Raw genomic sequence first — 25712 nt, forward strand, 5'->3', positions numbered from 1 at the left:
TTAACGATTGATCAATTGTTAGTTGCGAAAACCGAGAATTAATCAATTAACAATTGATTACTTGTTAATTGCGGTTCTCGCAACTAACAATTGATCAATCGTTAATTGCTGTTTCGCAATTGACAATTAATTAATTGTCAATCTTTAATTGCCAGAACAATTAAATTTTGCCCAACACTGCTTTATATATTATTAATCAGTTTGAAATATTCAATAGCACTTCATGCAATCGTTGCATAATGAGGGTTCTTAAAATCAAGTACCGTGTAATAGGTAAATATGACATTTTTTATGTATAATGATTACACGATACTTTTTCTACGAGTAAATTAAAATAATGAATCACAACCAATACTTAAAGATTATTTTTATAAACAATCCACGACAACAAGCACAAACGCTACAGAAAAAACCAAAGAGAGAGAATTAGAAAGAGAGGTAGTAAAGCGTTTGAGTAGCGCCATTTGATATTTTATTTTATTTTTTACCAAATGGATGCCTTTTTACCTGTTATGCATTGACCTCTGTTATGTAACATTTTGAGATATTATTCAATAAAATAAATTTAATTTTAATAATTTCAGAAATACAGTGACGTTAACTGCCTCTGTGGCCGAACGATTACCATGCCGGACTGCCACGGTGCTGAGTGCATTGAAATGGTTGAGTGTGTTATTCTGTTCAGAAACACAGTGACGTGTTTAAGGAGACTCGTTTAATTAGCAAAGATAAGACTAAGGGTCGTATTCTAGAACTCTAGTTCTGTACGAGTACGAGAGTACGAGCCTTACCGTCGTATTCTAGAACTCTACTCAATACTCAAGTCAGGACTTGAGTATTGCAGTGAGCACTGAAAATCATACTCAAGTCCTTGCCATTAGGGTCGTATTTCCAGTGCTTGAAGTCATACTCAAATCTGCTGAAATCCTGACTTGAGCATTGAGCAGAGTTCTAGAATACGACTCTATGAACCTTTATTATAAACGATTTGTAGAATAAAATACTAATTAAATTTTTATTGAATTGATATTCAATTATTTTTTGTGAAATTACTCCACTAGTTTGTTATAATTATTAATACAAAGATCGAACACTCGGAAAAAACACTCAGAAAAAATTCCTTCGATCCGGTCGGATTCGAACCGACGTCTTCTTGCATACCGTGCCAGACGCTATACCAACTAAGCCACGGAACGAACCAACGGACCTCACGAATTTTTCTATGTGCTTGCGTCGTGTCTTTGTACTTGGTTTTTCAACGACTTTTTAGTCGTAGCGCCATCTATGAGAAATCTTTGACAGATTTATCACCCAGTTAGTACCTTTACAGCTACCAGTCCTGGCGAGAGATGTCGCTATTCACTGTATTAATTAAATTTTTATTGAATTGATATTCAATTATTTTTTGTGAAATTACTCCACTAGTTTGTTATAATTATTAATACAAAGATCGAACACTCGGAAAAAACATGTTGAAAAACCAAGTACAAAGACACGACGCAAGCACATAGAAAAATTCGTGAGGTCCGTTGGTTCGTTCCGTGGCTTAGTTGGTATAGCGTCTGGCACGGTATGCAAGAAGACGTCGGTTCGAATCCGACCGGATCGAAGGAATTTTTTCTGAGTGTTTTTTCCGAGTGTTCGATCTTTGTATTAATAATAATAAAATACTATTTTATTTTCATAAAAATACATAATTATTAAAAAGATTGTATTTTATTGAGTTTCAGTTTGAAATATTCAAAGTATTTAGTTGCCTTCAAACAAATCGAATATATCGATGATATAGAAAGGTGGTTAAGGGAAATTGTATATAGCAATAGCACCTTATTTCATGAAACAGTAGTAATACTACAGTAGTAACTACCTGCAACAAGCTAACCCTTTCAGAGGGTCGACAAGATGGCACGTGCCAAAAATGAATAAATACAGTGATTTGTTTGCATACTTAATAAATGTAAACATTGCATGGCTGTGGAATGTGTTTTTTCTGTTTACGATTAGGAATGGGTGTGATTCGGCATTATTTAAAGAGAAGAGCCTTGTAGATTTCAAAATATGTGTACAGTAGGGATGGCGGAGACCTCTGTTAATTTCGACTCATCCGAAGAACAGAGTCCGATGTGATTATATAGCGAAAAGAGAATACGTAAGTTACGAGAATAGTTTCATTATTCATACTAAGGCCTATATGGATAGGTGTTTTGATAATTTATATATCTTATTTCGTTACGGAAATATAAAATCGAACAACAGTCGATCTGACATCCACACCGAAGAAGAACGAACGAAATGTACTATGTTCTGAGAACAAGTAGTCTTGCACATAGACCTTTGTTCTACGGATGAGTCGATTTATTAATATGTAAAGTGCTATATACTCCTAGACAAGCTACCAATATTTTTGTTTACAAAAACTGCAGGCTGGTTGTTAATTAGACCTAACATTAATCTTAAATTAATGCTATCATATTTTTAATCTATAATAAATAAGGAAATGTTGTCATTGAGTGCTTTATTCTTCATTTTATCATCGCAATGTACATAAATTAAGTCTACATTCGGAGACATTGCAAAAACACTAATGTATGCATAGATATTAAACAAATTCCAGGTTAATGTATTTTTACCTAACAAAAATTGGTTTACGTGATGACACCAGCAATGGGCAAATACCCTGGACTAGTGATTTTAGCTTAGCAAAATAATAAATTATTTACAATTAATTTGTTACAATATAATGCACACTTTTCAAAGATTTGAGATAATGCTTGTTCACCCATAACTTGTCAATATTGACAAAAATACATACATATTTTGTCTGAAGATAAGACTGTCATATCAATTTTGAATAATTGTTGTAGATCAAGCACCATTAAAATTTTGAAAAAAAAAAAAAATACTGAATCACTACAAAAAGATAGTATGTAGTAAGTTCTTCCCTTTAGAATACTAAACATTAAAAAACAATTTACTAACCAAAAAATCTTTGGCTTATCTAAGGAAATCATTAAATACAAATTGTATGGTAACAATTAAAACTATTTTAAAACAATTGTGGATTAATTTAACCAAATATCATAAAGAATATTATCCTCAGGATCATTTTCATTGATAATCCTAAGAGTCTTGAGAGTTTGCAGGTAAAAAGTTAACTCTGATGTCACTACACCATGTTGGGGACTGCCATTTGCTACTATATTCATCTTTATTAGTTGCTCTCTTAGTTTGTCTTTAAAGTTATCATGTACTCTTTTATAAATGGTTTTTATTTGTTCATGGGGCAAAATATCTATCAGTGCTTCATGTAATTTCACTAAATGCTTAGAAATATTTCGGAATGTCTGAGATGGAACAGGTGGCTTAGCATCCCACCCTGTCAACTGTGAACAAAGCATGTTACTTACTATGAGGCAAATTTTATTCTCTATTTCTTGCTTATGGCTAATTATATCACTTTCAATGTTACCAAAACCATTGAGAGATAAATCTTTAGAATGTAGTTTATCTAAGTGACGTCTTATAAGTGGCAACAGCCAAAGAATGACCTGCAGTGATCTAGACACTAGTGCCAAATTCGAAGTTGAGATTGTCTTCAAGCCAGCGCTTTGTATCGCTCCCGCACCCAGCACTAGCTGACAACACCGAGAGTTGAACAGTCTTATCAATTCTAACATGCAGTGGACTAAATACTGTACAATAACAGGTGATTGTTTAGTTGCATCACTATATTCCAGCAAAATCTTAATCAGAAGCTGCACAGTAGTAACAACGGCATAATTCTCTTTGTTTATTACCAAAAATTTAGCATCAGGCCTTCCAGTTTCAAATTGCAAAGTATTGGGTATTTCTCCATCTTCACATATTTTGTTTATTACACTTTGCAGATCATAGGGAACGTCTGCAGTTTTCCATCTTTCTGTATTAAGGGTAGCTGTAAGTTGAGATCTTCTTTCTGAATGGAAGCTTTGTATGTTCTTCATTGCAAAACTTCTCAGAGCTAATCTTAGTGCATTACTGCTGTGGTTTGTTATTTTTTCACATTCATTAGAGAAAGTCTCTATCAATTCTGATAATTTAGAAAGCTGTGCTAGGTCAGAAAATACATGATCCTTTTCAGTCTTGGTCACAATAAGATTGGCACATCTTTCGTTGCAGTAGTCTGAAAGGGATACTACCATCTTTTTAAGCTTTTCTTCCACTGACAACAGTTCAACTTGAGTCCACACTTCCTCACTTTCTGAGCCGGTCACATCATCCATTTGACTAATTTCTAAAATTAAGTTATGTAAAGATAAAATTCTTCTGAACAGGTTAATCAAATTTGGTGAAACTTTTTGAAGAAATGTAATGCCTTCATTGCACAGTAGCCATGTGTTGTCTGCATTTGTTCCTCTTAGCACAATTTCAGTGTGTCCATCTCTTTCAGAAATTATTTCTATCACACTCTGTTTTATAGTTGCTTGTATTGAAGTCATAGCCTCTATTTTAAAAGTGTCAATAAAGTCAAATTCTTTCAATCGAAGTATGCCAGAAACAATGGAAACAATTTTATCTCTTTCTGGAATATCAGTTTGGTCTTTTGGTGGTCTGTTAAGATCAGCAACAATAAATCTTTGGAATTCATTGCTCAACATCTTATGTATGAGCCTTTTCATTTCAGTCAGTTGAGGGGATAGATGTCGGAAGGCTTGAATACCTGAGAGGCGAGTGGACAGTACTTTCTGTGTGGAGCTTATCAGATCCAGAGCAGCCACATAATCAGATGTGCTCAAGAGAAGTTGTATCATGGGTTGAGTCTGCTGAACAGTGCCCATTAACTTGAGAAGTTCATGTACATTGCCAAGGTTCTGATTAATTCTTGTCAAACTCACCAATTTTAAGGGGCTTTCTGTCAAATTTTCTTTTACCTGCATTATACCTTGCCTTGTTTCTCTGACAGTTTTCACAGCTCTTGCCATTTGCTCCATAATTGTATCATGAGACAACATTGCATGAAAAAATGCATCAGACTTCTGAGCTACCTGTTTAGATATTTTCATTTCTATCACATCAAGGTAAGTACTAAGCGTTTCTTGCAGGGACCTTATGGCAACACTGGGTTCTTGAGAATCGCATAGATTTGGGAATACTTTGCTAAAGACTTCAGGTGTATTGAGTGGAAGCGGCTGTTCATAAAAAATATCAGGTACTTCACATACATTTTCAATAACAGGTGTTCTTGTTTTGACAGGTGTACTATCTTTTAACCGACAATGTCTTCTATATCGTTTAGAAAATTTCTTGCAGTATGCTTCAAAATGAAGTAATGTAATTTCAGGCAAATATGGACTAGGATATATTTCTATTTTATCCACGAAGCTGTCACCCCAAGTTTTAGTGAAAAAGTTGCTTTGTTTACCTCTGTTGGGGTCATTCAATACTGCTGGTAAATTTTGGGAGGAAGAGTAGAAGTTCCAATCACCAGACAAGTCTTTTGCATATAAATGGTACTCCCTTACATGATATTTGAAACCTGCTTTGCGCAAGTCACCAAACTGAAGCGCTGAACATATTCCGTTCTGACCATATTGACACAGAATGATTGACCCCTCTTTAATACTGTGTTTGTCCTGTATGTGCCTGTAAAAGAAGGTACATTTAAATTTCAAGGTCTACTTTGTGTAATTAACGTTAACATAATTAAAGTAAGTGTGTAAATAACCTTTCGAATTCCGTAGTCGTATTGAACACAAGACTCGGACAGTGGACACAGTTTTGCCAAGTAGGCGTCTTCTTACAGGGCGTGGAATTGTCCTCCATAACATCTTTATCTATTACGGCTATGTAAAATTTAATTAAGCCTATATATATCCAATAATATCATCTGTAACTTGGATTTTCGTGGAAACTCATGATGATGATAAAAACGTCAGCCACACGACACGCAACGCAAGACAGCCAAATGTCAAAATGACAGTCAGACGTTCTTTTTTTTTTAAAGCTTGTTCGTTTCGTTCATAAGATGTTGATACTTCATTGTGACTTGTCTGGGAGTACAGCTTAGAGGATGGAAAAAAATAAAACTATAGTCTAAGGAGTACAGGGTTAAGAGCATGTCAAGCTTGACATTTAGGATTTAAATACAAATCTTTGCCGCTTACGATAAGAACGGTCCAAAGTACAGAGCGCAAGCGTACAAAAAGAAACCGTCTCGTTGCATATCGTCGCAAGCAAGGTCTGCAAATAAATAATTAAACCACAAAATATTATGTTTTCCTAACATTTAAGGATGTTTATTTAAATAACGTTTATTTATTTGATAATAAATACATAAAAATACATTAGCTGTAAATCATTTAATAAAAAAAAAAATTACGCAAAGTATGAAGTATCTCATGAGGGTAGTTTCAATCAAGCAATATGAACAAAATGTGAAGTTATTAATTTATTCAGTAAGTGCTCGCCTCAACAAAATCACGCGCTGGTCGCGACTTTCAAAGAAAATAATTAAAAGAAAAGCGAAATCGCAAAATGTCGACTAATAAAGAAAACGTTAAACCAAAAAGTAAAATACCCGTTTTAAAAGAGAAATCCACATTTCGTCATGTTAAAGGCAAAATTGAATCTTCTATCGCTGAAGTTCAAAGGGATCCTTTGAGGACTATAGCAACTGTGGACAAAAATTGTGTTTCTGGGCCAAGTCGAGATATTCCTATATTTGATACACGATATGTTACTTACAGAGATAACAAAGAAGAGTTAGATTGGAAATTTGAGGTTTTTGGAGGTAGCTCACACAGAGCACTTAAAAATGTACCTCAAGAAAAAGTAATATCAGGAAGCTCTGTTAAAAATACACTAACACCTTACGTCTCATCACAGTCGGTTAAGAAGAAAGTGAAGAAAAGTCTTAAGAGGCCACATTCTATTGGTATACGTGATATTGCATCTCCGATAGCAACCGACATTCCGGTATCACCTCCTTTGCTCAACATTGAAACAAAACCGGCAAACTTTAACTATCGTACGTAACTTCATAGATTTAGTATATAGTATACTATATCTATGCGTAACTTCTACATATTTTAATACATAGGGTAACATTATATTTGAAAAAAATATTAGTTAGGTTTTAGTTATGTACAGTTTGTACAGGGTCAAGAGCACGTCAAGCTTTATACTTAAGACTTAAATTCAGCTCTATGCCGGTTACGATAAAAACAGTCCAAAGTACAAAATGTCAAACTTGATGTGCTTTTGATTGTACAAATGGCATTTCGTCGCCTTACTTTCTCAAACGGGTATCTTAAAGCACAAAATACCTGAAATCCAAAAAAGGTATTGTATGTACAAATTTTGCACGCTGATTTTACATCACATTTCCTTCATATTCGCACACTGGCTTTCACCTATTCTTAAAGTAATGCATTCAAATTAACACTCTTGATAAGAAATTTAAAATAAAAAAGTTTTGCCGTCTCTTGAATAATCACTCTTTATATGATACGTGTTTGAGAAAGTAAGGCATCGATTTGGTATTATTATTAGGTACCATTGTTATTTTTATTTTAAAACATCTTAAACTCGTATATGTCGTATCGTCTCGTCTTAGGAGGGCATTGAAGAAATAATGCAATGCGGCTTGGCGGATTCACACGACCACGAAGAGTTTTGTAAATTTTCACCGATCGTTACAGCTAGACATAATTAGTACATTAAAATCCATACGATTCGAAATAATATACAACGTATCCAGCCGAGAACCCCCTACATGGAACTGTTGTTTAGACTAGGCCTATTTCTTATTTTTCAGCACATGAACTCCAACGTTCGTACATCGACCCCCTAAGCAGACATTACGCTTTTGACAACCTAAAATATTTACTAAGGACTGAAAAAAAAATGGAAGAACAACCTGGAATCCGAAGTGCATCCCGTGCTTGTGTTATTAATTGGATTGTAAAAATTCACGTAAGTATTGTACCTACATAATATATTATAAGTTACATTAGATACTTCCTGTGGTAACCTATCACAAACTCGAATTTAGTTTGTTTCGAAATAACGTTTGTTCGAATTTTCATTACACTGAAAACCGAATTATAACGAAACCGTTGTTCTTGGATATATTGGATGTTTATCGCAAAGACACGATTAGATTCGGTTAGGTTAGGTTTAAAAGAAAAACATATTTACCCATTATTTACCTCTCAAAATTACTTTCGAGGTTATGAAAATTCGAGCAAACGTTATTTCTGGAAAATGTCATTTCGGACTACTGATAGGTAACCCTTACTGAACAATCGACAACACTATTACGTATATCCACGTTGTTACCCACTTGTTACAAAGTACAAAGTAGTAAGTAGTATGCACATACCGATAGCCCCGTACTAGGAAAACTCTGTATCGCGGGTGCCATGGACACACACATAGATAGCCACAAATGACATTCAAACTCACGAGATAAATAAATGTAATTGGGAATCGAACCCGTGACCTCTGCGTGGCAGTCCAGCATTGTAACCGTTCGGCCACAGAGGCAGTTGAAATATTATGTCGCTCTAATTTCGAAACTTTTAAATCTACTTTCTTACAATTGGAAGGGAAAATTACTTTTACGCCCTGAAAAGGGTACTAATATTAACTTCTAACATAGAAGTAATCGTATCAAGGCAAGGATCTAAATTAATATTGTGTAAGCCATAATTTCCCAAAGTGGTCCCAATGGGCGCTGAAGAGTCCTAGGGATAGCAGCTTCGGAAGCAATTCAGGGGCTGATGCGGTCCAGGTCCACATTAGAAAAAAAACCTGAATTATCTATACAATTTACACTATAAATATATAATTTTTTTCGTTGTGATTTTTTGTGTTAAGTTAATATAAAAAATACATGTTTTCAATTATTTTTTGTGGTGTTATTGAGCGATGAGCTAAAAAGTTTGGGAACCTATGGTTTATGGTATAAGCCTTTATTGATATAAATAAGGTAGATGGTAATTTATACTTACATTTATTTATTTTGATGACCAGATTTCGTCGGGCAATCCAGCGGTAGTACAGCAGGCGTGTTGGTACTTAGATAAATACCTGAGCAACGCATGGGTGACAATACCTAGGCTTCAGGTAATTGCCGCGGCGTGCCTCTGGATCGCAACTAAATTCTACGGTGGCTATATATCTGGCAAAAGATTGGTCAAGTATTCAGGCCACGCATTCATTGAAAAAGAGTTAATTGCTGCTGAGAGACATATATTAAGAAAATTGGTAAGTTTTTTTAAAGATTATTCATTATTCGCCTAAGAAAATAGAATGTATGCGTCCTGTATTGACTATAGTATCGTCTTAGAGAGAACAAATATGAGTATGCGATTTCTATGTAATTTTTCTGGGAATAATATTATTTGATCCGCAAAGATATAATTGATCAATTGTAAGCGTGCACTTTTTTAAATAAACGATATTTTCTTTAACGTTTGATATACGAGTATATATATTAACTGTTCCATCTAGTATATTAGTTGATTTAGGGATCAATTATAAATGAATTGCATTTAAGGTAACACGTTAAATGTAATATAACTCATAATATCGTATCATACATATCGTAGTGTAACGACACTACATTATGTTTAAACACTAAATTAATATTCAATAGTCAAACATATTACCTGCTCTTTTTTTCAATGGGTTCAAATCTTGGTTGCGCCCTCCTTTCAGTAGGTTAAGTTAAGTAACAAGAGTCGAGCGAGCGTGTCGGTGAGTGCCAGAAGAGAATTTGTTTGCGTTTCCGAACATCTTTTCAGGTTTTTTAATGCTCATTTTTCTTAAATTTGAAGCTTAACATGAAACTATCAAGGTTTAATTTATACAAAGATGATACAAAGCTAATGTTTAGCTCAGAACAGGTTAAAATATACATTGATTTAATTTATGTCTTAGAGTAAAAGATCCACCATTAAAAAAGATGACAGTTTAGATTATTTTGCCTGCTGCTTTTGCGAATTTAAAATGACCATTTAAATACATGCCAACAAAACAAAACAAATAAACAGAAATGGAATATAAAATAGTAAACACAATAATGTTTGTAGTTAGCATTATATTTAGATGACTTAAATAAATTAGTAATATATTTAAGCAAGGGGTTTATAAGTTCTGCTTCAACAACTATTGTAGGTAGGTACCCACTTGGATTAAGTTGGATTAAGTTGACCTACGCAATTCATTGCTAGATTAATCAGAATCACCAAGCCATTGCCGGGAAAAGCTGCAAGTTACACTTATGGTGACGGCCGACTAGTTTCTTTATATCTCTGAAAAAGTTGCACGAATGTTTGTGACTACAAATTTTTTTTTTTTTTTTTTTCAAATTGCAAATGTCGCAACTGGATAGGTTAAAGCCTTTGTAATATGTTATATTGGTCATATTGAGCGTATCACTAGCGGACAATGTAATAAATAATAAAATGTAATAATATTTTGGTAGCAGTAGACCTCCTTGTGAAAGAGTTGGTCCAGGGAAATACTGCCACGTGACCTATTTCTGCCGCCAAGCAGTAATGTTCGCATTACTGCCTTCCGGTTTTGCAAGAATGCTCTTGAAATTACAGGCACATGGGACTTGTCAATTTAATATCTCAGGGTGACGGGTGCTGTGGCAGTGCCCCACAAATCTTTGCGATTTAAAGCTCTGAGTGGCACTGTTATGAACAGGTGTGTAGCTTCCCATCATGCGTACGACTTGTTCGTTCCGTCACTTGATAATATTTAAAAAATGTACTTATATAGGTATTACTGTTATGGACAGGTCGCTTACCTACTTACTAACCGGCACACAACTTGTTCAGCCCGTCACTTAGTATCATAAAAAAAACTTAATGTATTATATGAGACCAACATAAACTACGGCAAAAAGGCTAAATCGACAAACCTCCTGAGCGCTACTTGATACTTGAGTACGACACGAGGGATTATACCTTAAGTGCCGCTCTAAATCTATTACAAGCTAATAAGAAACGTTTTGTCCGTATAGGTAAATAAATAGTATCTAAACCATATTATTTAAAATCTAGACTAAATCTTGCGGAAACCAAGACAACACGGCTAAAATCAAACTTGCCAGTTTTTACATAAATTCCTGAGTAAATACATAGGTTAAATTTTTTAATTAAATTAATTATTTTAGGAAATGAAACAATTTCTGGGGATCTAAATCGCGTACAGGTTTTTGTTCTTTTTTAAACAAACCAACGTTTCGGGCCCTTTACAGCATGCTGATCTTGATTCAAATCGGAATGAACCGATCGAGTAGTCTCGAAATCAGATGGGTTTCCGAGTGAGAAGATGAACCTGATTCCTACTATATTTTTCTAATTCCAGCTGCGTCTCTTCTGAGTCGAGGCGCATAATTGCGATTCACAATTGGCCGATCGGAAACTTCTGATATTTCTAATCGGAACAATAGTTGATTTAACTCACAAATTAGAAAGATATAATAGGAATCAGATTCATCTTCTCGCTCATAAGCCCATCTGATATTTAGACTATCCGATTTGAATCAAAATCAGGGCGCAGGTCCCATGGTCACGAGTGAAACAAATATACGCAATTTAGACGATAATATAGTTTCATTTCCAATGTGTAACAATCGCAAAAAACCTAAGAATTTAATTCTTTTAATTAGAACTTCCAAGTGCAAACCGTGGTGCCACAAGACTTCGTTCCCTATTTTTCGTTGAGGTGCGGTTGGATGCACTGTGCTGATATAGAAGCTGCGGCCACCTTTCTGTGCCTGTGTGGCTTGATGGTGGATAAGACTTTGAACAAAGAGTACCCTTCAGTTGTTGCCGCAGCCGCCGTTAAGATTTCCCTTGTGCTCCTTCATAAAACCACGTGTATGGATCAACTACAGTCATGTCATATGTGAGTATACATATCACCTATACGACGATCTGTCGTGGACTAGCTGTTCCCACTAGATCGTGACGACAATTTATCGTTTCACAACAGCCTCCTCGTCGTTTGCACGACACAATCGTTTGATGCACTGCAGTCGCTTGTATGTTCTTTTGGAAGCCGGTAGTGTTAAAACCCAATCCATCAGCCCGTGTTTTCACCAGGGTTTTACCCGAAGCGCCGAGTTTTAATTAACTCATTTCTGCCCAAAATCGTGGGCAGAAACGAAGAGTACAGAATTTGGTATAATTCCAACACTAACAACATAATATACAATAACTTGTAACAAATTTCTATATTTTTATTACACGAAGAAGAGGCATTTCCACATGATACCCACCACCTGTCAATCATGTGAATTCTCAATGAAGATCGATTCAAGTGCATACGATGTAAAGATTTTTTGTATCAATTTATTGATGAAATTTTCAAGCGAATCTATTCAATAGAAAGATAAATCGAACTGTCCTGATAATAAAACAACAAATATTTTGTAATAATATGTATAATTAAATTTGAACAAAACTCAATTCACAACAAATATTTAGACGTAAATAGATTTTGCCCTCGATTTCGGGTTTTAACCCGATTTAAAAAATCCCGGGCGCTTGCCCATCTCTGGCTACGACCCAACGCTACTGCAAAGCGAGCAGAGGGCGCGGGGTACGAGAGTGGAGGGCAGAGAGCAGAATACGTGCGGACAGCCGATAAATAAAACGTGACGACAATAGGAGCTGCGACAATCTGTCGTCACGTTTTTATCGTCTCACGATTGTCATTCTAGCTGTTCCTACTGTGACGACAGTTTGTCGTTGTAACGATAAAAAATCGTGAACGACAGTTAATCGTGTCGTGCTATATATGTGAACAAATTCATTTAAATATACAAGTCACGACACTGTAAACTGCACGACATAGTGGGAACACGACCTCACTGGGAATTACCCACAGACATATATCTAGATAGACGCCGCAAGTACAGCAATTTGTATGAAAACCGAGCCTGCCACATTTTATGTATCCACTATGACGTCACAAGAACTATTTAGTGATGGGAACTTCCTTCAAGGCTAAATCGATTGATTGAACGGAATACATGTATTCCATTCAATTAAACGATTCAAATATTCGTTGATTACAAGTAGTCGTGAATTATTAATGCAGTAGAAAAATATCAAAACAAGATAGTTATGTCCCTTGTTAAAGGTGTTTAAAAAAATTTTGACTACTCATTCATTTAAACTTTAATTTTTAATCAACTTCAAATATTTTGTCCTTGAAATAATATAAGCTTATTATATAACTGTCTTTTTGTAATAGAAGATCTTATCGATTGACTTAAATAATGAAAACGCACGTCAATGAACTTGCAACTGCCTTAATTAAATTTACTAGATGGTTTTCCGTCGGTGATTGATCAAATTGGTGAATGGCAAGACAACTGAAAATGGTACTGCTGACAAAATATCTAAAATCTTACTAAAGTAACTTAAGGTTTACTTAATGTCGACCTCGTGTAAAGTTTTTGTGATTTGATCATGATTTCTCGGATTTCTAATTCTGCTACTCTGCATATTTGGATAGCATGGGATAAACTAGACCACCTTCGTCCTTGTTCTGAAGCGTAGAAGCGCCAAGTCAGTGTTTTTCGATCAATTGATTGAACGGAATATGCATAAACACGCGTATTCCATTCAATTAATCGATTCTAAATAGAATAATTTTTGTTCAAGTATTTGTTGATTACAAGTAGTCGTAATATTAATATAGTAGAAAAATACTAGAATAAGATGGTTTAGTCCATGTTTAGTCCTTCATTTTACTTTAAAAAAATTCAGACTTTACTTTTTAATCGACTTCAATTATTAAAATTATTGTCCTTCCAGTAAAATGAGCTTATTATATAACATCTTTTTGTAATAGATGATCGTATCGATTAACTTAAATAATGAAAACTCATCTCAATATATGAACTTGCGATTGTCGTAATTACTAGATGGTTTTCTGTTGGTAATTGATCAAATTGATGAATGGCAAGACAAATGAAAATGTTACTACTGACAAAATATTTTTAAATTGGTTCTGGTCAGGGTATTCTGGGTATTACCCTCAGAATTATTGTTACTCTGGTACTCATAGTACAGGAAATTCCCTACTTTGAAATCAGAAATTTGGAATGATTGTCTGGCATTTTTTCCTTAAACTTCTCTTTTTGGGCATAGCTTCCAAGAAAAAAGAATCTAACAGAGAGACGGTCGAGATACAACAACGCTATAAGTATCTTATTTCCACTACATCGGGAAGTATGCCTTACATTTTGAACAATTGTGAAATCTTGTACCGTAGTAGTCTCCGTATACTACCTACGTAAGGTGGCGTGCGGACGCTTCGGGCGTCGCCCTCCGCTACACCTCGGCCTACGGCCGTAAAAAATAAAAAGTAAATTTTGACTGCAAATTATTATTAACACCCATAGAGATCCCCACATGCCGATTTTCAGCTGAATTAGAGCAAATTTCCATCTACGGCCAAAAAGTTTGTATGGCAGCCATATTAAAAAATGGCAAAAAATAAATTTTGACCGCAAATTATTATTAAGCACCCATAGACTGGGGAGTCTCATGCCGATTTTCAATCGAATTAAAGCAAATTTTCATCTGCCGCCAAAAAAACACTTCTATGGCAGCCATATTGAAAAATGGCGAAAAACCACTTTTGATCACAAATTATTATCAAGCACTCCTAGAGACCCCCATATGCCAATTTTCAAAGGGATCTGAGCAATTTTTTTTCTGCCGCCAACGAATGCTTCTATGACGGCCCTATTTGGAAATGGCGAAAAACTAATTTTGAGCATAAATTATTATCCAGCATTTCTAGTGGCCTTCACATGACAATTTTCTGTCGAATCAGAGCAAATCTCTTTCGGCAGCTATTCTTAACAAAAAAAAAACACTTATGTGGCAGCCATATTAAAAATGGCGAAAAGAAATTTTTGACCCCAAATTATGATTAAGGACTCCTAAAGGAGTCGTCCTCGCATGCCAGTTTTCAGCCGGATCGAAGCAAGTTTTTCTTCGGCTTCCATTTTGAAATCGCCATCTTGAATTTTTTTAAACCCAGGCTCTAATAGTTTCCGTGATAGGAGGCTTTGAAATATGTACGGCGGCATCTTGAATTTCGAACATTTTTTACTTCCCGAGGAAATTGACCAGAGTGTATCTCATAAAAATGCACAAAAATCCCCCCCCCCCCACGTATTATAGTTTTGATCAGTCGTTTACATTTTCCACATTCAGGTCTTCTCATATTTGATTCTTTGCCTTGGAGCCTATCCGCGTACAACGGTATAAATAGATTTTTTCCACTATATCGGGAAGTATGCGTTCTATTTTTCTAAGTGAGTCAGAATTTGTAGTTTTGTATAATAATGACACAATTACGCATTTTTCGCGTTTTCGACTGGTGTTTATCTACGATCGGTCGAGCGCGTTCTGAAGTGTAGCAGCGGCAAGTAAGTGAATGTCACTTACTTTGGGCACGCGAAGTACGTACACTTGCGGCGTCTATCTGGATATATGTCCGTGGAATTACCCATAACTAAGTAGAAGTACTATAATTACCTACCACCTTAATAAAATGGGGCAGAATACCGAGGTACTCGGAGGAAAATATTAGGTGGTTTGTAGAAAGGGCGTACGCGACTTTTCATAGATTTTTCAGTGAGCATGTTTTAGATTTTAACGATTATTTAAAAATATTTACGTCCTGTTTTAAAATTAAATTTTGATTTTAATTATGTTATAATAATCGGTGTTTTGTAGAAAGGGCGTAAGTGATATTTCGTAGATTTTTCAGGGGAGCATGTTTTAGGTTTTAACAATTGTTTTAAAATATTTACGTGCTGTTTTTAAATGAATTTTTAAACCCTATAGTAAAGTCGATTCGATTTTTTATAATTCATCTTCAAAGCGCATTTCTACGTATCCTACCTATGACGAAAGGTCATATTTTCTTAATTCTTTTCAACGATTCAGGGCTAAGATTAAGACTTTTTTTCAGTTACAAAGCAGCAGAGAAGAAATCAAGTAATTTAACGAAAACGAGCGACCAGCTTTACGCCGCCATACGTGTGATACGATCTGCAGGTTACGAATACAAAGCATTGATAGGCAAATACGCGGGTCCACCTAGTTTTATAGTTAGCAAAATATTTAAAGACATCTGATACCACAACTTGTTAATTTAGTTATGATAATTGTTTCTACGTTACAAATATAGTCCAATTGCGGGCGTTTTCTTGAAGCTAGTTAACAATTTAAATGTGTTTTAACGAAGATAACAGAATATGAATTTGACGTCACAAATGTAGATAGATATTAACCACAGGATATTAGGAAAAAAATTTAAATCGTGGTTATAATTGATAGTAGAAAATGTTGCCTATTATTTCGGTAGGTTATAAGGGAGTCACCACACTTCTCGACACGTATTCGCATTAAGCCGATTAGAAAAACTTTTATGCCTATATAAAAAGAGCGAAAACGACGTGCGTTTAGCGTCTCTGATCCGAGCGGAAGCGAAACGCGCAATGTCTTTTCCGCTTTTAGGTATTGCAACAAAGGTAAAGTAAAGGTTTACTTAACCCGGCTTAATGCGATTCCGTGTGAATAAATGTAGTGAGTCCCTTATTGTAAGCATCCTTTATAATATTAGAGATGTAAGTAGGTAATTTTGAGATGATTATTTAGACTACTTATAGTTAATTTGTGAATTAGCAGAATAATATATGATTTAATTACAAATAAAATGTTTATTTTAATCCAAAACAAAATTATGATGTCTTATGTTGTACATAGGTTGCTAAGCAACTAGAGCAAGTGTAAGTTAACATTAGGAATTTTTTTATGTGTTTTCAAATTAATACAAACAAACTACAAACAAAGTATAATATATCCCAGACTACAAATAAAAACCAAGAATTGCAATGGAAATCGATTACAGAATTTTAAATCTTTACAAAACAAAGCAATACGATGAGTGCCTCAAATTATGTGCTCTCGCACTCAATGATAAAAGCGATCGAATGATAGAGTTCATACAAATGCGGGCAATGACTATCCAAGCTAAGATAGCTGGAAATGGTTACGAGGAAGTTGAATATTTTCCACAACAGGACGAGTTGACATCTACGTCAATTGCTAAGACACCACGGCCAGGCACTACTTTTCAAAGAGAAGTCAAGACAGCTCAAACAAATGTAAGGCCATTTTTTTTAATCTGTGCATGGACTCGGCAAAACTCTGGAACAATTATATTTAGTTTATTTATTTTCCTAGGGGCGACCTCCAACAACTGCAACGCTAAGGTCTCGCGGAGTAACCAGTACAGCAAGAGCCCGCAGCGCACGTACAGCTCTTCACACCGCATCTCAAGTTTCAAGAGCTGCCACTGCTCTAGCCGCTGGAGTTCCTTTTACAGCTGGTACACCGCTTTCTTTAAGATTCCAAACAAAAGACGACAAGTACTTCGTTCCTGCGGCTAAGACTTTGTTTGAGTACGTGTATTATTGTGAAGGAGACGTTCGGAAGGTAGGTACTTTAGTTTTTCCTTAATTTTCCAAGATCACCTTGATATTAATCAACATAATATATAATGTAATGTAATGTAATATAATGTACGTACTACGCAGAATTTTCTTAACGGTAGGGCAATTATGGATTTTATAGGCAATGGATGTAGCGTTTCAAGCTCAAAAATTAGATGATACTGCGGACTGGTGGTGGAATTTCTCATTAGCAAGATGCTATTACACTCTTGGACTGTACAGGAACGCTGAAGATTGCTTACGACAAGCGCTTAAGCAGAATAAGCACATATCTATCTATTTACGTTTAGTTGCGATGTACGTGGGATTGAATCAACCTCTTTCAGCCCTCGAAGTGTGTAAGCAAGGTTTGTCTGTTTTCCACGAATACACTCCCTTGCTTTTAGAACAAGCAAGAATACATAACCAAATGGGTAATTCAGCTCTGGCTGTGAAGGAATACCGAATGGTTGCTCTGGAAGATCCATCCAATATGGAAGCAGTAGCAAGCATTGCAATGCACAACTTCTATAATGATCAACCGGAAATTGCCTTACGATATTACAGGTAAGTCGAAATGCCAGTACAAAGACTGGCTACGAACAGATGACCCACGTCTGTTTTCTTTGCAGGAGGCTCTTGGCTACAAATCCAGTAGGACCGGAAATCTACAACAACCTCGGTCTGTGCTGTTTATATTGCAATCAATGGGACCTTACACTGCATTGCTTCAGGCAGGCGTTGTTCTACGCTACAAGTCCTGAAGCTCGATCAGACATTTGGTTCAATCTTGCCCATGTTGCTTTGGTAAAGATATATTAGCACTTGAGTACCTAATTATTTCGAAATAGACCAAAAAGTTGAAAAAAAAAATTATATACCTACATACCGTAATTTCCGTCACGGCTCTGTTTGGCATTAGGAATTTTATTTTCGATATATTCCTATCAACTGTAATACTTATTGCGGTGCTTAGTCTACAGGTGACATGGTTCTTGCTCGTCGGTGTATACAAGTAAGTCTGGCCACTAACTCCGAACACACGGCGGCACGGCTTGCTCTACGAACGCTGGATGCCCGATTACGAGCTCGGAAGACTAAATAAATAGGCGTTCATATAAATGTTATATGAATAGGCTTAAAAATGAAATAAACAAGATAAGTCTTAAATAAGTTTTGTTTATTTTAATGAACCCTTAAATAATCGTCCAAACTAATATCAAGTAATTCTAAATTGCGTAATTCTTCGTACTTCAAAGCAACCAACGCATCAATAGACGGCTCTGGGTGAGACCTTTGTGGCCGCGAAGCAAGCACTTCTGATGACACTTCAGGATCAGAAGGAAATCGCGTTAAGTGTCTTAATTTGATCTGTAAGAAAACACAACCCCAGGTGTTAGTTCTGTAGCATACAGGAAATGTTTTTACCCGACTTCAAAAAAAGGGGGACGTTCTCAATTAGTCTGTAATTTTTTGTAGGTATGTATGTTACGTGATAACTTCAGCATTTGTGAATCGATTTTGATGATTCTTTTTTGTTGGAAAGAGAGTAACCTCAGTAGTGATCCCACTTAAATTTGAAGAAAATATTCCACCTCTAAGAGTGGCAAACAAAGGATGAATCCGGTTTCGCGCACTTTCCGGTAACCGATTTCAATAAAACTTGGGAAACAGATGTAAATCCACGAACTTTTGAGGTCGGTTTTTTTAGTAATCTGTACTGAGATTATTTTAGTAATCTGTACTGAGATTATTAACAGCACTCGCATAAAGACTGCAAGTCCAATCCAATACAGACGAGCGAAATATTGCAGAAACTTACTTGTTCCCAATTGGTAAGTTCTAATCCGACGCTTTCCCAAGTATCAGAACCTTTAGGTATGCACAAAGGTTTTGTGGAATTAACGTTCCTTTCTTTAAAGGCCACGCCATTTCCAAAGCCTATGCCATGAAATAAGTCCTTTGCACGTTTTACAAGTTGAGGTTCTTTGGATGTGTAAAATACAAGGTGAGCTTTTTGCAACAGAGCGACACTTCTTACTGTTGAACAGATAAATTTTTTGATTTCACTGTCTGAAACAGGAAAACAGGATTCGTTAAGCAGCGAACTTTAGAATAAATACATTAAGCAGAGCTATAGTTTACCTACTTACCGTAATTCTTAAAGAGATCGTATTTTCCACAAATAATTATCAACTCTGGAACATTCTCAGCCTCACTATAAATATCATTTAAGGCTTGAACACAAGTTTCCAAAGTATTCCAAATGCTCTTTGTTTTACTTATGTCTATCATAACGCAATAATAAAACTTTCCACGAATAGGGACAGAAGGTAAGACAGTTTTCAAAATATCCAATTTGCCACCGTATTCCCAAATATGGCAAATAGTTTTTTCTATTGCCTGTTTTTGATTCGACTTTCTACCAAATGAATATTCAAGAACTAACGTTTCCTTAGGCGTATCATTTTTATCTAAGAATGAATATAACAATGTAGATTTCCCCTGAAAAGAAAAGGTATTAAAAGTAAAGTATTCAATATACTTTGGCTAGAATAATAAAAACACAAATTAATTCACTATTCACTTACCACTGACTTACTGCCAACAAGGAATATCGTACGAGAGTTGTCTTTTGCCACATTGGATAGCGAGTTGTTAACAATTTGCGCAGCAATTTCTGGTATTGATTGCATTTTTTAAGAAAACTACCTATTATTCATTAGATAACAGCTAAAGTTACACTATTGATAAAAAATAAATGAGAGAGATTGAAGACTGTTTACAGTATGGTAGCTTAGCAACAATTTTGCATTCTCTTTGCTAAATACTATATAAATGATAATCATAATTAATGATATACTATACGAGCCCAATACCCCACCTAACGGTGGGGGGTCTGGCTCAGCCTGCGGCGCGTGGTCGGTTTCAGATTACGGGTGTGCTTATACTCTTCGGTGGTACAGTGATTAAGTACTATGGGCGCTTGATGAGGAGGTTCCAGATTCGACCCTGATTTCATACCTGATTTGGGCCAACTTATAAAAAAACATTTTTAAGTTGGTTCTGATCAGGGTATTCTGGGTATTGCCCTCAGAATTATTTTTACTCTGGTACTCATAGTACAGGAAATTCCCTAGTTTAAGATCAGAAATTTGGAGTGATTGCCTGGCATTTTTTCCCTAAATACTTCTCTTTTTGGCATAGCTTCCAAGAAAAAAGAATCTAACAGAGAGACGGTCGAGATACAACAACGCTATAAGTAAGTGTAAATAATATAGGATAATATCCTATATTATTTCCACTACATCGGGAACATTTTTTTTCTACTGTCAACAAACGCTTGTATGGCGGCCATATTTGAAAATGGCGAAAAACCAAATACGAGCTCAAATTATTTTCTGGCACTACTAGAGGCCTCCACATGCCAATTTTCAGATGAAACAGAGCGTGTCTCTTTCGGCAGCTATTTTTAACGATAAAAACCACTTATATGGCAGCCATATTAAAAAATGGCGAAAAAAACTTTTGATCCCAAATTATGATTAAGTACTCCTAAAGACCCCCGCATGCCAATTTTCAGCCGCATCGAAGCAAGTTTTTCTTCGGCTGCCATTTTGGATTCGCCATCTTGAATTTTTTTTACACAGGCAGTTGACCACTATTACCCTTTATGACATTCCAACCTCTAATAGTATACCTATCTCCAATAGTTTCCGTGTTAGAAGGCTTCGGAATATGTATGGCGTCCATCTTGTTTATTTGAATTTCGAACATTTTTTTTCGAACTTTCTGCAGAAATTTACCAAGGTGTATCTCATAAAAGTGCACAAAAATCCTCCCCATGTATTATAGTTTTTGCATGCCGTTGATCACTCGTTATAGTTTCCATATTCACGTCTTCTCCTATTTGATTCTTTGCCTTGGAGCGTATCCGCCTACAACGGTATATATCTAGGTATAGTATCTTTTTCCTGCCATATCGGGAAGTATGCGTTCTGTTTTTCTAAGTGAGTCAGGATTTGTAGCTTTATATATATAATAAGTAATCATTATCCTATGGATCTTTGTGGTTTAAAGCTCTGAGTGACACTGTGTAACTGCTATGGATAGGCGTGTACCTTACCATCAGGCGCACGACTTGTTCGTCCCGTCACTTAATATTATAAAAAAAATCCTATTTAAGAAATGAAACAAATAGTTGAAAAAAATTAAGAATTCGATAAGCTATTTAAGAGCCAAACTCTTATTGATCTGGTCTCCTCCATTCCTCACGGTCATTTCCTCATAGCCAGCTCCTTGACCTCTGCTCACTTTGATGTTCTCTTTTATTTGTTCACTCTCATAAACCTTATATACCATATTAGGTCAATGTTCATTGCACAGCATTATTGGTCTTCCTCTCTTGTTCCTTCGTCTTCTCCTCAGTTATAACTTTCATATATTATATAATACATGTTCAAAATATTTTCACCCTTCTGTTCTTTAGGCTGTATTTATATTGCGGTGGAACAGAGTGGAAGCAAATTTTTGTAACAATATTGTATATACATAGCATAGTGAAGTTTATGGTAAATTTTATAACATACAAAGTATATGGATACTAGCCAAAATCTGGCTAACTAGGCCAAATACTCAAGAATGCTCACTCAATCCTTTTTAGAACCTCTTCATTGTATATTTTATATAACAAGTTGTGTAAAACAAATCTAAATCAAAACTTCTGTAAAAAGCTCTATCTGACCAAATATGTGATATCTTAAAAGAATAATTAATACTTTAAATTATTGATAATTAATTAAATTGTTATTGAATTGATATTCAATTATTATTTGTGAAATTACTCCACTAGTTTGTTATAATTTAATACAAAGATCGAACACTCAGAAAAAATTCCTTCGATCCGGTCGGATTCGAACCGACGTCTTCTTGCATACCGTGCCAGACGCTATACCAACTAAGCCACGGAACGAACCAACGGACCTCACGAATTTTTCTATGTGCTTGCGTCGTGTTTTTGTACTTGGTCTTTCAACGACTTTTTAGTCGTAGCGCCATCTATGAGAAATCTATTACAGATTTATCACGTTGGTTCGTTCCAATTCCAGTTCCAACAAATTATTGATAATTCTTAAAAAATATTGACAAGAAGGTGGTAAGTGTATGATAATCATTAGAAACAATGTATCAAGGACTTATTTCATCATTGCACAGATCAAGCGAAACTAGATAGTAAGTATACGAAAATGCAGTATCTATTCACATTTCTTTAAATACCATTACAAGGTTGCCTGGCAGAGATTGCTATTTAGCAATAAGGCCGCCTGTTGTACACTGTATTTTTGATTGTTTTGTATTTTTGCTTGTTTATTGTGCAATAAAGAATATTGAATTGAATTGAAAAATTGAGGAATAATTAACTAGCACAGCAAAGTTTATTATGAGTTAAATACATGAGTAAATTTTACACTTCCATATTGAAATAAATCTTACATTATAGATTTTAAGACATTCATGTTTATTCTCAAATCATTATCACTGCTTAGAGATTAGCACAGAAAATAATAAAAAGCCATACCATAGTAAGAAACCTGCAACTAATGATAATCATTTATGTCTTAAATTCATTGTAACATAATATCAATGGTAAATGTTTACTTGAGCAGAGACCGTAGTTTTTGATACTCAATTTCTTTATACATAATTTCCTTGTTCAGAGTTTGGAGAACATCTTGGAATCTCTGTCGTAAAGTCATGTTTTCCATGCCTGATATTTCCAGTTGAGTTCGTTGACGTCTCTGCTTTAGCTCTTCCAATTCAGCACCCAGTTGCTGCAACTTGAATGTGACATTATCAGATGATTGATGCATGAACTCATCAGTTAAATACTGTTCATTCCTTTTGTACATGGAAGGTCCTGCTTGATCCATTGATGTAGTTGCTCGAGCATGTGGTCTTTGAGAAGTGTGGGGTGAATTGAACATATCAGAGCTGAACTGGGTTGCTTTTAGGTCAACAGGGCCTTGAGCAGATGAGTCTGAAAAATGATCTCCATATGATGATAAATGACTGTCTTCCACATCTACATTTACATTTTCTTCCTCTAGATCTGAGTCACTGAGTGCTCCACCAAATATGTCCTCAACCTTTGACGAGGATTGATTAGCTGCCTCAGCTTTGATAGTTTCCTTCTTTGTCTTCCTTTCAGGTTTGCCTGAAGGGCCAGGCTCTGGTTTAGCATGTTCATCCTCCTCTTGAATAACCTCCCAAGTAACACTAATGGCTTCATTGTCAGCTCGAAGTAACCTCTTTACTTCTTTCTCAATTTCTGGAGCTTCAGCAGATTTCTTCTTTAAAGTTTTCCTGAAACGCCTTTTCCTGACATTCTTTGTTGGTGGTGTAACTCCATGAGGCCACAAGAATTTTTTGTCAACTTTGAAGGGATCCTTCTTTTTATTTTTAGTCGGAGACTCTTCTTCTGTTGAAGTTGGGTCCAGTTCATCTTTACAAATCATCATTTGACAAATATCAGCTGATTTGTATACACTCTTCCTGTCGATAGTCTTCAGTGATTCTACGATGGTAGGCAGATCCACTATTTTTGAATGTAAGAGCCAATGATCGAAACGGACTTCGCCGTGTCGCATGTCATTATCCATCTGAATAGTCAACCTATTCTTGATGTTTTCTCCAGATCTTAATACTTCTCGCAGTGCCTTAGCTGGTTCTTCAGGCAATCTCATTACAAATTGCGACTCTAACTCCACGGGATAGTCTGGTTCTCGTTTATTCATTTTAACGTGCGAAAATAAATAAAGTATATGTGACTAGTATTTGGGGTGTTACGAAAATATCACAGGCAATTATACACCGAGATCAATGAATAATTTATTAGAATATTTTTAAAATAAAGAACATATTATGAGAGAAGACACTAATTCTATCTCTTTCGAAGTAGACATGTGTAAGTAATGTAAGTAATATTACAAAGATCACGCGACAGGGTACTGTGATATCACGCATCACTTCGGAAAAATATGCATTATTCGAAGATGGAGTAAAATGACAGTTCATATGCGCAAAAGTGTTGCCCACTACAAAGCACCTAGTGATTGCAGTCGATAAATATTCTATCTATGTCGACTGAATGTTGGTTACACATCAGCAAAAAATAGCTGAACTTGTTTCATTTGAATCATCATCGGCTCGTTATTCGTCTTACTGCTGGGCGCATGTTCATTTGAATCTTTAATTTTTGTAAATTCATACATACATGCACTACATTTAGAACTATGTCTTTTGAAAATACAAAGAGAAGCCATGTTTCAGTTTTTAATTTTTATTCATTGTAGATAATCAAATCCGCTTGTTCTTATTAAAATATATAGGAATAAAAATTGATTTCGATACTTGTAGGCCAACTGTAAAAATAAGAATAAAGAAGGCAGTAACGCAATTAGCGATGAATAGCGTCCTACTGACTGCTAACGACCACGACGACGTTTCGTAACCTTCACAATTCAGAAATTTTTGGCAAAATTTGCCTTTCACGATCTATCGATAAAACTGTCGACATCATGTACACGACTCTTTGAAATTTGATTTTACTCTGTCTTCAAAAAAGAGTCGATTGATCATAAACTAAACTCAAAAGTCACTTGGTTTCCATAACCATACTATATATATATACTATACATACTATATAGTTTAAGCTGTTAACAAAAAAAAAGCGTAGACGTCTCCGTCTACGACGCGACGGATGTCTGTGATTTAAGCAATGTAGTATTACCTAACAAAACGTTTTTCGTATCGGAAAAAAGCGGAAAAATGTTGATACATTTTTTCTAATGTTTTAGTTACGAATACACACGTGAAAAATAATTTCACGTGTGTGTCGAGTAGATGACAGAACGTATTGGTAATACGTAGGCCGGTAGGCCTAGTGTAAACGGCGCGGTATTCTCCCATGCCATATAATGCTGTCATACTTCGGCACAAATTAGAAAGATGGAAGCTTGGGCACTGGATTACACAGGATCAGTTAAATAGCTTATAGGCTAATGTATTAATCAGCCAACCAATCTTTACACAATATCATTACTATTGACACCAAAAATAACCATAGGCTAAAAGTTCCTCAATACATTCTCATTAATCATTTAAAGCTGCAAGCCTCATTTACACC

At 35.4% G+C, this 25712-nt stretch overlaps 5 protein-coding genes across 5 annotated transcripts; 2 read left to right on the forward strand and 3 right to left on the reverse strand.

The window, feature by feature from the left end:
• Positions 1 to 2029: 2029 nt before the first annotated feature.
• LOC113226852 (vacuolar protein sorting-associated protein 54) lies at positions 2030 to 5889 on the reverse strand. Its single transcript, XM_026459631.1, has 2 exons — positions 5705 to 5889; positions 2030 to 5622 (listed from the first exon to the last, which is right to left on the reverse strand). The coding sequence occupies exons 1-2, from the start codon at positions 5800 to 5802 to the stop codon at positions 3063 to 3065; spliced, it is 2658 nt and encodes an 885-aa protein (XP_026315416.1). The 5' UTR covers positions 5803 to 5889; the 3' UTR covers positions 2030 to 3062.
• Positions 5890 to 6513: 624 nt separating this feature from the next.
• LOC113227136 (cyclin-A1-4-like) lies at positions 6514 to 16558 on the forward strand. Its single transcript, XM_026460013.1, has 5 exons — positions 6514 to 7006; positions 7796 to 7953; positions 9016 to 9249; positions 11669 to 11907; positions 16003 to 16558. The coding sequence occupies exons 1-5, from the start codon at positions 6514 to 6516 to the stop codon at positions 16166 to 16168; spliced, it is 1290 nt and encodes a 429-aa protein (XP_026315798.1). The 3' UTR covers positions 16169 to 16558.
• A 369-nt stretch (positions 16559 to 16927) lies between these two features.
• On the forward strand, positions 16928 to 18685 carry LOC113227181 (tetratricopeptide repeat protein 8). The gene is made up of 5 exons (XM_026460064.1): positions 16928 to 17200; positions 17280 to 17531; positions 17670 to 18094; positions 18160 to 18334; positions 18504 to 18685. Exons 1-5 carry the CDS (start codon positions 16928 to 16930, stop codon positions 18630 to 18632), a joined length of 1254 nt encoding a protein of 417 aa, XP_026315849.1. The 3' UTR covers positions 18633 to 18685.
• Positions 18686 to 18712: 27 nt separating this feature from the next.
• On the reverse strand, positions 18713 to 20436 carry LOC113227137 (cytoplasmic dynein 2 light intermediate chain 1). The gene is made up of 4 exons (XM_026460014.1): positions 20119 to 20436; positions 19681 to 20032; positions 19350 to 19600; positions 18713 to 18898 (listed from the first exon to the last, which is right to left on the reverse strand). The coding sequence occupies exons 1-4, from the start codon at positions 20221 to 20223 to the stop codon at positions 18713 to 18715; spliced, it is 894 nt and encodes a 297-aa protein (XP_026315799.1). The 5' UTR covers positions 20224 to 20436.
• Positions 20437 to 22957: 2521 nt separating this feature from the next.
• LOC113227138 (transcription initiation factor TFIID subunit 7) lies at positions 22958 to 24550 on the reverse strand. The gene is made up of 2 exons (XM_026460015.1): positions 24536 to 24550; positions 22958 to 24354 (listed from the first exon to the last, which is right to left on the reverse strand). Exons 1-2 carry the CDS (start codon positions 24548 to 24550, stop codon positions 23182 to 23184), a joined length of 1188 nt encoding a protein of 395 aa, XP_026315800.1. The 3' UTR covers positions 22958 to 23181.
• Positions 24551 to 25712: the final 1162 nt, after the last annotated feature.

The sequence above is a fragment of the Hyposmocoma kahamanoa genome, unplaced genomic scaffold (genome assembly GCF_003589595.1).
Source record: "Hyposmocoma kahamanoa isolate Upper Pololo Valley unplaced genomic scaffold, ASM358959v1 202, whole genome shotgun sequence".
In the NCBI taxonomy this organism is placed as follows: Eukaryota; Metazoa; Arthropoda; class Insecta; order Lepidoptera; family Cosmopterigidae; genus Hyposmocoma; species Hyposmocoma kahamanoa.

Excerpts from the sequence above, each read along its gene's own strand:
- LOC113227137 (XM_026460014.1), bottom strand. The coding sequence starts at position 20,223 with ATGCAATCAATACCAGAAATTGCTGCGCAAATTGTTAACAACTCGCTA. Across the intron at positions 20,033-20,118 it reads TTGTTGGCAGTAAGTCAGTG|GGGAAATCTACATTGTTATA; the intron begins GTAAGTGAATAG and ends TTTTCTTTTCAG. Across the intron at positions 18,899-19,349 it reads AACTTACCAATTGGGAACAA|ATCAAATTAAGACACTTAAC; the intron begins GTAAGTTTCTGC and ends GTTTTCTTACAG.
- LOC113227136 (XM_026460013.1), top strand. The coding sequence starts at position 6,514 with ATGTCGACTAATAAAGAAAACGTTAAACCAAAAAGTAAAATACCCGTT. Across the intron at positions 7,007-7,795 it reads ACCGGCAAACTTTAACTATC|CACATGAACTCCAACGTTCG; the intron begins GTACGTAACTTC and ends CTTATTTTTCAG. Across the intron at positions 11,908-16,002 it reads CAACTACAGTCATGTCATAT|TTACAAAGCAGCAGAGAAGA; the intron begins GTGAGTATACAT and ends ACTTTTTTTCAG.
- LOC113227181 (XM_026460064.1), top strand. The coding sequence starts at position 16,928 with ATGGAAATCGATTACAGAATTTTAAATCTTTACAAAACAAAGCAATAC. Across the intron at positions 17,201-17,279 it reads TCAAGACAGCTCAAACAAAT|GGGCGACCTCCAACAACTGC; the intron begins GTAAGGCCATTT and ends TTATTTTCCTAG. Across the intron at positions 18,335-18,503 it reads ATCTTGCCCATGTTGCTTTG|TCTACAGGTGACATGGTTCT; the intron begins GTAAAGATATAT and ends TGCGGTGCTTAG.
- LOC113226852 (XM_026459631.1), bottom strand. The coding sequence starts at position 5,802 with ATGGAGGACAATTCCACGCCCTGTAAGAAGACGCCTACTTGGCAAAAC. Across the intron at positions 5,623-5,704 it reads ACGACTACGGAATTCGAAAG|GCACATACAGGACAAACACA; the intron begins GTTATTTACACA and ends CTTCTTTTACAG.